At 31.3% G+C, this 11,193-nt stretch overlaps 3 protein-coding genes across 19 annotated transcripts; 2 read left to right on the top strand and 1 right to left on the bottom strand.

The window, feature by feature from the left end:
- Positions 1–906: 906 nt before the first annotated feature.
- LOC121224629 (cucurbitadienol 11-hydroxylase) lies at positions 907–3,586 on the top strand. The gene is made up of 5 exons (XM_041108234.1): positions 907–1,016; positions 1,096–1,174; positions 2,308–2,414; positions 3,092–3,219; positions 3,316–3,586. Exons 1-5 carry the CDS (start codon positions 999–1,001, stop codon positions 3,401–3,403), a joined length of 420 nt encoding a protein of 139 aa, XP_040964168.1. The 5' UTR covers positions 907–998; the 3' UTR covers positions 3,404–3,586.
- Positions 3,587–5,476: 1,890 nt separating this feature from the next.
- On the top strand, positions 5,477–8,056 carry LOC107886027 (uncharacterized). Of its 10 annotated transcripts, none has more exons than XM_016809815.2 (5): positions 5,477–5,968; positions 6,413–6,560; positions 6,921–6,976; positions 7,409–7,531; positions 7,672–8,056. In XM_016809815.2, exons 1-4 carry the CDS (start codon positions 5,903–5,905, stop codon positions 7,478–7,480), a joined length of 342 nt encoding a protein of 113 aa, XP_016665304.1. In that variant the 5' UTR covers positions 5,477–5,902; the 3' UTR covers positions 7,481–7,531; positions 7,672–8,056. The 10 variants fall into 10 exon arrangements, 3 of the variants coding, with proteins under 3 accessions (XP_016665304.1, XP_016665303.1, XP_016665302.1); XR_005922232.1 differs by having other exon boundaries at positions 5,479–5,949; XM_016809813.2 differs by having other exon boundaries at positions 5,480–6,043.
- Positions 7,565–11,193, bottom strand: LOC107886028 (uncharacterized). 8 transcript variants are annotated; one of them, XM_041108211.1, is made up of 5 exons: positions 10,972–11,049; positions 9,790–10,500; positions 8,960–9,706; positions 8,728–8,861; positions 7,565–7,927 (listed from the first exon to the last, which is right to left on the bottom strand). In XM_041108211.1, the coding sequence occupies exons 2-4, from the start codon at positions 10,423–10,425 to the stop codon at positions 8,775–8,777; spliced, it is 1,470 nt and encodes a 489-aa protein (XP_040964145.1). In that variant the 5' UTR covers positions 10,426–10,500; positions 10,972–11,049; the 3' UTR covers positions 7,565–7,927; positions 8,728–8,774. The 8 variants fall into 8 exon arrangements, with proteins under 8 accessions (XP_040964145.1, XP_040964157.1, XP_016665309.1 ...); XM_041108223.1 differs by having other exon boundaries at positions 9,790–10,972; XM_016809820.2 differs by lacking the exons at positions 7,565–7,927; positions 10,972–11,049 and adding an exon at positions 11,141–11,193 and having other exon boundaries at positions 8,650–8,861.

Below are 11,193 nucleotides of genomic sequence, written 5' to 3'. Positions count from 1 at the left end.
ATTATTATTACGAAATATATCATTTTTTCAATTTTATTATTAGTACACGATTTGTTTTTATTTTGCAAATATCATTATTATTGTTATTCTAATATTCTAGTATTCCATGTTAATATTTTTCATTAATGATATCATTTTTTTGCGTCCTTTATCTATTTTTAATTTCTCACTTTAGGAATATTTTTTCTCATGTTTTAATTAATTTCAAAAATAAGGCAATATACCGATTTAATATTAAGCCATCGATTTCATCGCTATGTTGGGTGAAATTCGTCGGCTTGTGTTAAAAAACGGGACACCTTTTCTAAAAAAAAATCTCGAAAACTAAAAATTCTCATTTTTCAATCGGATCACGATTAAATATTATATTGAACTCGTATTTTTGAAAATCAAGTCAACACATGTTTATGAGATACCAATTTTCGGCGTCGCGAGGGTGCTAATACCTTCCTCACGCGTAACTGACTCCCGAACTCCAATTTTTCTCTGGACTTTCATGTAGACCTAAATTTGGCCTTCTTTTTGTTTTAAAATAATTTTATTAGGTGTCCGATCACACCTATAAAAAAAGATCGGTGGCGACTTCCCTTTGTTAATAAAATCGAAAGTTGGTTTTCAAATATTTAATAAATCGCCACAATTAGCGACCGAGCGAAACTAAATTTTTTTTACGTCGCTACATTCTCCTACAATTCAAATTTAAGGTAGTGTTTCATAAAGTGAAAAATTAACTTTTTCCCTTCTTAATCGATCCATCCATATTAAGTTTATTTGCCCGAATAGTTTTTTGTGTTGTGTATTTTACAGAATTGTTTTTTTTAAAGTATTATTGGATAAGTTAATTAAATCAATAAACAATTTAATTTTGAAATAATTAAAATTTTAATTGATTATGAAACAAATTAAGTAAAATGAATTGGTTGATTAGGAGGAGCATGAGAGAATTGTGAAGGAGAGAAGATGCCAAATCTGGAGTTTCTTGGGATGATTACAAATCCATGACTTTTACTCATTACGTGAGTTATGCCACCAAATTACTTCTCTAATTTCTCTTAATTAATTACATTGTATTTAATTTTATTACTATATTATTAGGTCATTAACGAGACACTTAGGTTAGGCAATTTCCTTCCTGGGATCTTCAGAAGAACCATAGCTGACATTCCCGTTGACGGTACCTACTTTCTCTATTTCTTTTCTTCTTCTTTTTTTAAATAATAATATCATTATTTAGTGGTTAAATTATGTTTTATATTCTTCTACTCTTCGTCTATGATTTTTATTGCTGACACCTTAATGATCAAGGTTTGTACTCTATCCATGTAATTCCCCCCTCCCTCACTTTGTACCAGAAAAAACATGTGTTTTAAAAAAAAATTGTGAAATTAAAGTATAAAAATTAAATTTTAAATTTGAACCAAAAACAAAATTCAACCATTTATTCATTACTAATTAAAGGATCATTAATACTTTTTAATTTAAATTAGGATATAAATTATATTAGGAGAATCTTAGAATATATAAATTTTAAGTACCAATAATATAATGTCACACGATTAATTTTTAAAAATATAAATTTTATTTTACACTCTTTCATATTTATTATTTTTTCTAATTTAATTTAATGTAACTTTAATTAAATTACTTAACAAATTAAAAAATTTAATAAATAAACAAACATGTTTTCTTCTTCTATAATTTTATAACTATTTTTAGTTTTTCTTTATAAATTTAATCATCTTTACTTTTAAATCGTGTTTTATTTTTATGTAGTCAATTTTTTTAATTCTTTTAATTTTTATGTAAGTAATATTCTTTTCTTTTTCTTTTTAAATTTTAATTTTCTATTTCTATTTGTTATCTTTAATCAAATTTCAGAATTTGATAAAATCACCTATGTTGGTTATAATTTTTCAAATTTCAATCTTTTACTAGTGTTTTTTCCCCTAAATTTTTATGCTTATGATTTTTTATTATTTTTTTATTCTTCATATTCGTTTCACAGCCCATGTTAGGGGTCTATAACTGTCCATCCTAACAGTATTGTCTCCAAACTTCGAACCTGCATATAGTTTCAATGTTTTTTGGTTATGTTTTTTTTTCATATAGTTTCAACATTTTCCTCCAATTTTTTAATTATTTTAATAAAAATTAAATTAAATTAAATTAGAGATGATATCTTATGTGATTGAGTGTAGAATAATATTTATATGTCTTTAAAAAATTGATGATATAACATTATCTTATTGATGTTTAAAAATTACATCATTCTAACATAAGTTATTCCCTTTAAATTATAAATTGCAGGGTATACCATACCAAAAGGTTGGATTTTATTGATTATTCCCGCTATCCATCATCTTGATCCTAATACCTATGAAGATCCTCTTGCCTTCAACCCTTGGAGGTGGAAGGTATAACAATAATAATCTTTATTTATAACTGTATCGAGTGTTTCTCTTTATCTTTTTTAGATGATAAAGTTGTATATTTATATGATATAGTTAATGTTCATTGATATAATATCTTAGGTAGATTCCATGCATGCCAACACATACCCTACTCTAGACTTAACGCATGTTTATACGATAGGGATTTACCTATATGTGTGACGTGTGGACCCATATCGTACGGTTCCATGTGCGATCTCACATGTGATCTAATGAGAGGGTGTAAGTTCCCCTCCTACGAACATTTACTGTCATGCGAGCTCGACACGTGAGCTCAATGTACAAACTTGATATGCAAACCGTGTAAAATCCAATCCGAACCCATTCGAGTTATGGGTTAGTAATAGTAAGTATCATAATAAATTGTATACCAATATATCTTATAAATTTGTTCTAAGCCAAGTTATAACTTTCAAATAGGAAGGTTTGTTGTATATTTAAAGTCGAAAGTGTTAAAGATAAAAAATTATTAGATTCAAAAAATAAGATTTTAAATTCTAATATTCATCCAACCTGAATACAAAATTGATGCTTTTAGCCTTCTGGAACTTTTAATTTTATTTCGGTCCCTTAGCATAACATTTCTAGCATTGTCCATAAATTTATATAATATAAAAATTAAATATATAATATTAATGTAGAATATTGGGCGCAATACAATGGCAAAGAAATTCATACCATTTGGTGGAGGGAATAGGGCATGTGCAGGAGCAGAGTTCAGCAGGGTTCTAGTTGCTGTCTTTTTACATGTCTGGCTCGCCAAATACAGGTTTTTTTTTTTTTAATATGTACAGATATTGTTTTTAACTATGATTTTTTCAACCTGAAATTAACTGATATTTAATTTAATTTAATATGAATATAGGTTGACCAAAATTAAGGGAGGGGACGTGGCTCGTGGGCCTCTTCTGATGTTTAAAAATGGTTTTTATGTTAAAGTTTCAGAAAAATAATATTAATTAATTGTTCTTATATCAGATACTGTCTTGTCTTAACTAAAACTAGTTCGGCTGCAACATTCAACTACTTTGCTGTACGGAATCATAATATTAAGTGCTCTGTTTAAAATAGGGATAAGGGCAAGACAGCCCCTATACTTAAGTGTTTGTTCTAGTGCAATACCTATATTTTCAAAATGTACAATTTAATATTTGTACTTTGCTGCTTCTTCTTCTTTTTTTAATTATTTTGCTCCATTACGCTAACACTGTTTGCTTTTACTGACATGTGTAGGCTAATAAGGGGCCGCCTAACTTTTGACTGGCTATGTGAGGCCCCTTTTAGCAATTCGCCCTTTTTCTCCCTTTTTTTTTCATAGAAAAGATAAAACGTGAGAGTAATCTTAAATAATTTCTAATATTTATTTTTCGATCTATTGAAAATAAAAAAAGTAATAGGAAAATAAATGTAATACTATCTACTCACTCTATCTTTCTTACAAACCAATTCCTTCAACAATTTCTTCTAATTTTGTAGCTTCTTCATCTCCTTCTATAGTTTGTTCATCTCTTCAATACTTTCGTTTTCCTTTAACACCACATTCTCAATTTTTAGTTCAGTATGGTAAAACTTTTTATATAAAAATTAATCTATCAAGATATGTCAGGTCTGATTATCAAAAATAAAAATTAAGTGTAGAAATATATTTGAATCCATTAATATCTTGAAATTATGAAATCTTGTTGTTTTGATATTTCAAATCCACACACAAGTATTTTAAAGTAAGTGATTCTCTTTTCTGCAGATAAAAATATCAAAAAAGTTATATACATGTATTTTGGAGATCATAACCCTAACATATAACTTTTATATATTAACCTTTAATTTTTAATTAGCCCATCATTAATTAGAAATTAATTACTAAAATATCTATAAAATTGCCTTTTTAAGATTTTTTTTTTGTTTAGTGTTTTTGACATTTGAATAGTAAGCTTAACACCACCATCATATTTTATTTCTTCTACTAAGAGATTTTTGAACTAGTATGTGTAGTAGAATAAGAGGAATTTTTACTCCAATTTCTTCTTGCATTCATTTCTAGACTCAAATTAAAAAGGAAAAAATCGAGGAAGAAAAAAAATGAATAAACTTTAAAAAGGGAAGAATTTATATATGGCATAAATATTAGGGTTCATCGTTTTCGCATATATAAGAGAGGAAGGATTTTTTTTATTTTTTCATTCTTTTTTGAACTTAAGGACACAGAGGTACGAGCCTATAGAACAGATCCTGTTCAAGATAGAAGAAAGGGGCCTCCGACATTTAAGAAGAAAGCAATCTAGAAAAAAAATGGTTTTTCTTTCTTAATTTTATCTTTTTTATGGAAAAAAGACAATTGTCGATTGAAAGTCAATAGACTGTCACGTGGCAGCCCCTTATTGGTTGATTGACACGACACGTCAACTAAAACCAAATAGCATTAGATTAATGCATTAGAATAATTAACAAAAACAAAGTACATTTTAAAAGTATAGGTACCATATTAGAAAAAACACTTAAATACAAGAGCCTTTCATGGTATTAGCCCATAAATAAATGGCATATACATCATATGATTATGTTACAATCATGATAACTTACTTAAAGTATATATATACGATTACTTCGTGATATTAAATTTAATAAAAAAAACTTATATAATATAAATATCAATAGATAAAGACGGTTTCTTCTTGTATGTTAATGTTTCTTTCTTCTTCTTTTTTCATATTTTGAATTTATAAAAAACTCTCTTGTCTGATACATCGTACATTAAGGGTATCACTTAAAAAAATATTTTTCCCTAATGTATCATGTGGTACCAAAAAATATACAAGTATTTTTATAAATATAAAATAAATCTCATATAAAAAATTATTTTTTAAAATGGTGTCACTCATATGTCAAGTGACATCAATTTCAATTTTTAAAAAAAATTACACTATGACATTGACTCATTACTTTTTTCAAAGACACATTTCATCTCTAGGTATAAAGTTGTTATATATGCCTTCCGTTGCTTTAACCATTGCTTGGTAAAAAAGACTTTGCGCACTCTACGAGTAACAAAGTTGTACTAGTGAAAGCCCAACTTTGATTTTTGCAATGACTAATTTTTTTTTTTAAATTCAGGGTCTTTTTGATAAGGGGAAACTATTTTCCGGAATTGGTTTCCACATTTTCCAGTGTTTGATTGGGGGAAAATGATTTCCTATTGTAAAATATTTTACAAAACACGGGAAAAGAAGTTACTGTTTTAGGAAAATGTCTTATCGTTTTGAATTCGATAAGACATTTTCAGGAAAATGACCCATTCTTCTCCCCTTTCCCCTTCTCCTTCCCTTTCCCCTACCCCTTTCCCTTACCCCTTCCCTTTCCCGTTTTGAAGCCTACAATCGCCTCCAAGCCATGGCAGTGGCCTTCGGAGAGAAGTTGCCGATTCCCGAAAATTGTAGCCTTCGGCAGTCAATCTGATGGAAAAAGCTCTCTCCTTGAAGCTTTGCTTGGATTCCGTTTCAATGTGCGTGAAATTGAAATGGGTACTCGTCGACCTCTCATTTTGCAGATGGTTCATTACCGTTCTGCACTTGAGCCTCGTGGTTTTTGCTTTTAGAGTTGGGTGTTATTTATCCTTTTATTTTTTCTCAAATTAATTTATTTATGATGAAATTTTTAATTAAGTAATTTTTGCAAAAGTGCAAGTTTCTAGTGGTATATGGTTTTCAATTTGGCTGGTATTACTGACTTCCTCTTGCAACCCATTTTAAAAGCATAAGCTAATGAGGAAGTTAGAACTTGCTATTTCTGAAGATGTTTAAGTACCAAAGTCACTTCTTTGCTTGTACATTTGCATCCTTTCTCGGTTATACTGTTGTGCTGTTCTTTGTTAATAATGAAATTGCTGGATTTTATGGAAAGTAAAAATGTTTTGGTTAATTGTAGGACCTCCAATATATCACATTGACATTTTTCTTCTCATGCAGGTCTTGACAGAAACAGATCATTGCTATTGTGTTCTTGTTAATGCGCTTGATGGGGAAGCTTTTCCTAGTGAAAAGGATACAAATGATAGCAGTTCCAGTAACAAAGTACCATTGAGAGTAGATACTAATTCCATGAAGACGAAAAATAGTAAGGTTTGGGTCCTTTCTCAGCTTTGTGATAATTTTTGTGTATTGATTCCATGATCAACCAGAGTTTTCACTTCTGAAGGAGGTACTTACAAACAACTGCTTGGTTTTTGATGTTAACATAAATGATGGAAGTGGTATATAATTGTTTTTCCTGACATTTGTTACATTTTAATGATGCCAACATTGAATATTTTATCATCATGAACTAGTTTTGTATATGTAAGTTTTAAATAACATAATGTTAGCATCAAATGGGCTGATGCCATTGATTCTGTGAAAAGCTGCTTAGGAGTAGTGTGCATGTAACCGTACTTTGAAGATCAGTTTGCTGATGACATGCTGCTAATTGTTATTGCAGCTCACACTTTTTTTCTGGATTTGTCAGCTATCAAATGGTCCGGGATGCATATGATGGTACACTACCTGGAATCAATCTTTCCAAGAATTGCCTTCTGTTTTTATTCTTTCAGAATTTTGCAAAAACCTAGCTCATGATCTGATAAATATGTTCTGCTTGTGTTAATGTGAATGTGAGAAAATGATTGATATGTTAAACATATCCTGTTTTACTATAGTTTTACAATGGGTTGAGACCCTTGTTAGTGCCTTTTAATCAACATATTTTTCATTTATCAAAAATAATCATGGTCTGTGGAAAAACATGCACATTTAGTCTTTAAACTTGTAGTTGATTTCATGTCGAGTAAGCCTGGTCTAGTATAAAGGGAGCAAAACATGTAGACTGCTTAACTTATGTTCTAAACAACTTAGCTTTTAGTTTATTCTTAATGTCTTCTTCATGCTTATTTAGTTCTCATCTCATATCATTTCGTCTTTTTTTCTCAGTTGGGAGTTCTGGATTTGGAAGTCTTCTATCAATGGGTCATTCCTCTGGCAAAAAAGACAGACTTTGCATGAAAGGTCCTGGAGGATGCGGGGAAGTTGAAGTAGCTGTTTCTGGTGTCGTAGGTCAATAAGAAATTCATCTTAGAAACTATCCTCTAAAATTCAGTTCCTTCTTTGTTTCTTATTTCTCAATGCATATCATCACCATGGTGTTATCCCTTATCATAATTTGATGTAAAAACATGTGTTTTATCTGATTGCAGGCCTTGTCATTTCTCTCACTAGCCGCGGCTTGCTCAACTGCTAGTGTGACAAGTCTTTTGGTCAATGTCAGCTCTACATATTGCCCGTCAAAGATATGCAGTAGATATCAGTTGTCTGCAGCTATGACTTTCATGTTGCGGCTTCTGTCCTTTGTTTTAATTCTCTTCAATCTTTGGCTCCTTCTGTCTTTGTAGCGACTCGCAACTTCCAAGTTCCAACCCTTTCTTCATACACAAAAAGTTCAGCAGGCAGATCCTGACAGTTCCATAGATGTTCAAATTAAGAAGTGTACATTGACAGTATTATATACAAACATCAAAATCTTGAACGATAATTTTGAATTTCAATTTTTTTGAATAAAGTTTGCTGCCAATTTACGAGTCATTGATTCATTTATCTAGTTCATACGGTTAATATTCTAGCTTAATAATTGAGTATTATTATATATTTAATTTGATTTATTTAATTATAAATAAATCATTGCAATATATGTAAAAACAATTTAAAATATAAAAATTTAATAATATATATTAATATATGTAAAAACAACTTTTCCGGAAAATATTTTCAGGAAATCTGCCAAACAGCAAAAAATATTTTACACAGATTCAATCAATCACCAGAAAATATTTTCTAGTAAATCATTTTACAGAAAAGTAAAACATTTTCCAGAAATCATTTTACGGAAAACATTTTACTGGCAATCAAACAGACCCTCAATTTGATGTTGCTTGACACATTTCACTCTAAGAAAATGATTTTATTTTTCGTATGATATTTATTTTGTATTTAAGAAAAATACTCATATTTTTTAGTGTTAGCATGATATATTGGTAGCACCATTTTAAAAAAAAATATTTTTTTCACTAACAATGTTTAGTTAATGAGTATGTGGAATTTAAGGTAGTGTCGCTGACACATTGAAGGCATGAAACACAATAGAAAACATCCAGTTTCATAAATAATCCACAACCATGTAAATAAAAATTTTTATATTATTTTGATAAAAAAAAAGCCCCTATATGCATTAAGATCACAATAAAGCATGAACTGACAGCAAACATTGTATCCATGGATGATTCTGGATTGAAATTGCACTTGATTAAGATCCTTGCTCCATCTCTTTAAGTAGAAAGGTATTTGTCAGAGCGGATTCAGAGATGAGAGCAGCCACCATTAGACATGAAGCCTGGCAAGGAAGGAAGAAAATAAAAAAGTTTAGGACAACTGGAGATATGATAAGATCATCTGTTATGGTTGCAATGAACTTGATGTGTTAAAACATACTTCCTCTTTGCCAACATACACGACTCGTTCTTCGATGTCCGTGAAAGGTATCTTCAATTTCCTTACAGCAGAAAGACCTGTGACTGAGGACAATGGAGATATGATGAGATCATCTGTTACGGTGAACATTGCAGGTCCTTTTATGAACCCAGTACTACTTGAATTGTCATTGTGATGGGACTTTGGGTCCATGACAGTTAAAGCCGAAGAATAAACCGTTTCACCGGGAGGGATAAGTGTCTCATCTGAAGTTGGCATTAGTATGTTCTGGGACCGTGTGAGATAGTAGGGTTGATGCATGTATTCTTCAATGTCTAATGCTTGCCCTTCATATCTAAAACCAGGAGCAAGCTTTGGACTGGTCAGCATTGCGGTTGTTTCCTTGGATACTAAATAGTTCCTAGCATCAAGATCTTGAATGCTATCGTATAGGTGATTTATGCAGCCTGTTGAACTGCCCTTTTGCATTTCTTTTACTATAAAACCGAGTGGAACAGTGAGGAAACTAAAGAGCAAATCAACAAAATTTTCACTTGCTTCACAATAGCAAACCCTGTTCTTGGATTTACTCACCATGAGTTTCACATACATCTTCCCATCCTCATTCGATGCCTCCCCTTTTAGTCTTCCGATGCTTACCCGTTCGAGATCTTCGGTATCGTTTAGCGAAAGAACTGGGATATGATCTAACAGAGCTTCCGTCAAAGGTGTCTTTGATACTAGCAAACACTTGAGCAAGTTTAAAGCCTGAAAGAAGACAAGAGATAAATCAATTTTAGGACCAAGTATTATTACATAAACAGATCAGTATACCATTAGTTGGTAATCACCTCGAGTTTTCCCATCGAAAAAGTCCTATCATCGACGACACTCATGTCCTCGATCCCAAGCTCAGAAAACAGAGAAAAGCTTGCCGCAGTTGATGGAGGCATTATACGCAATTCATCGCTTATCATCAGTCGAATCGGTCCTTTGACAAACACTCCTCGGTCTTTGTCATCAGAACTTACTCTCCTAGTTTTATTCTCGACCAAATCTGCCGAATACATTCGCTCTCCGCACCAACAAATAGCATCTGGATAATGACTTAGTAACTTATAACCTGAATTGCGACAACCAGTCCTTGAGCAAAGAAAATATCTTAGGGATGCACCATCATGGATTGCCAGTTTCAGGTTCTTGCATTGAGCAGCTGCTCCGTTTCGCGGGTACAGCAACATGGTCTTGCAGGCTTTCGTTCGAAGATACAGAGCATCGAGAATCTCGACGCTGTTATATAAGTTATTCATACATCCTATATTCGTTGTCGGTCGTCGATTCCGGGTGAGCCTAACTATAGTTCCCATTGGCATTGTCAAGAAACTGAAGAGAATATCAACAAACTTGTCATCAGATTCAACAAAAACAACTCTATCCTTTGTCTTGTCTACCACAACTTTCAAGCAGATAACGGTGTCGTCGTCCATGGTCGGCAGTTCCGGTTCCGGCCTCGTTTTTCTGATGGAAAAACTGTCATCAAACCCTTGAATTAGTCCTGATCCCTGCAAAATAAAACTGCATAGTAAAACAATTATCCCCAAATCTAAATGAAAACTTAAAAAGGTTAGATACAATTTTAGACTTGTTAATAATTGGATTTTCAGAGGATTGATTGTTAGAATCATAAAAATTAAGCTCTGAAAGCTTATTAACTTAAAATGAGGGTTTGACTAAAAAAAACATATAAAGAAAGGCAATCCCAAAACATTATTCTTATAAATGGATAAAACTTGCAATTTGCTTGTAAATTCAAAACTGTACTTTATGATTATGTTTTGGGTTCTCATTGAAACAGAAACACTTGTTCAAGTTTAAATTTCTGGAAAAAAAAAACATAACAATCTTATTGAAGAATTATTGAGACAAAAAGTAACCAGAAGCAGAAACTGGGAAAAAAAAAGAGCCCAAAATTCTGCAAAATAAACTAGAAAACTGGCATGTGAAACAATGGTAGCTGGAGAGAAAAGCTTTACCAAAAAGAAGCAAAGGAACAACAGTCTTAAAAGCACTGATTCTATGAAGAGTAAAGGAAGCAAAGGACTGAGTAGAGGAGTCTAAAACATCATTGTTTTGTCAATTATGATCAAATTAAAATTTCAAAATTTCAAAAAAAAAAAAAAAAGTTGTTTGCTTGACAAGTACTTGTGCAGTACACAATCGGGCGGTTGACTTGGCGTTCTTCCTCAACACAACAA

Source organism: Gossypium hirsutum, chromosome A03 (assembly GCF_007990345.1).
Source record: "Gossypium hirsutum isolate 1008001.06 chromosome A03, Gossypium_hirsutum_v2.1, whole genome shotgun sequence".
Classification (NCBI taxonomy): Eukaryota; Viridiplantae; Streptophyta; class Magnoliopsida; order Malvales; family Malvaceae; genus Gossypium; species Gossypium hirsutum.
The sequence above is the reverse complement of the archived record's forward strand: the minus strand, read 5'-3'. Positions and strand labels throughout refer to the sequence as shown.

Bases quoted from the DNA above. Each gene is read 5' to 3' on its own strand.
- LOC121224629 (XM_041108234.1), top strand. The intron at 2,415-3,091 runs GTATAACAATAA...ATATTAATGTAG, and splicing joins TCAACCCTTGGAGGTGGAAG to AATATTGGGCGCAATACAAT. The intron at 3,220-3,315 runs GTTTTTTTTTTT...ATATGAATATAG, and splicing joins GTCTGGCTCGCCAAATACAG to GTTGACCAAAATTAAGGGAG.
- LOC107886027 (XM_016809814.2), top strand. From the start codon at position 5,903: ATGGAAAAAGCTCTCTCCTTGAAGCTTTGCTTGGATTCCGTTTCAATG. The intron at 6,561-6,920 runs GTAAGGTTTGGG...TTGTTATTGCAG, and splicing joins TTCCATGAAGACGAAAAATA to CTCACACTTTTTTTCTGGAT. The intron at 6,977-7,408 runs GTACACTACCTG...TTTTTTTCTCAG, and splicing joins GGTCCGGGATGCATATGATG to TTGGGAGTTCTGGATTTGGA.
- LOC107886028 (XM_041108223.1), bottom strand. From the start codon at position 10,623: ATGATTCTAACAATCAATCCTCTGAAAATCCAATTATTAACAAGTCTA. The intron at 9,707-9,789 runs GTGATTACCAAC...GTCTTCTTTCAG, and splicing joins TTTCGATGGGAAAACTCGAG to GCTTTAAACTTGCTCAAGTG. The intron at 8,862-8,959 runs GTATGTTTTAAC...CTTCCTTGCCAG, and splicing joins TGTATGTTGGCAAAGAGGAA to GCTTCATGTCTAATGGTGGC.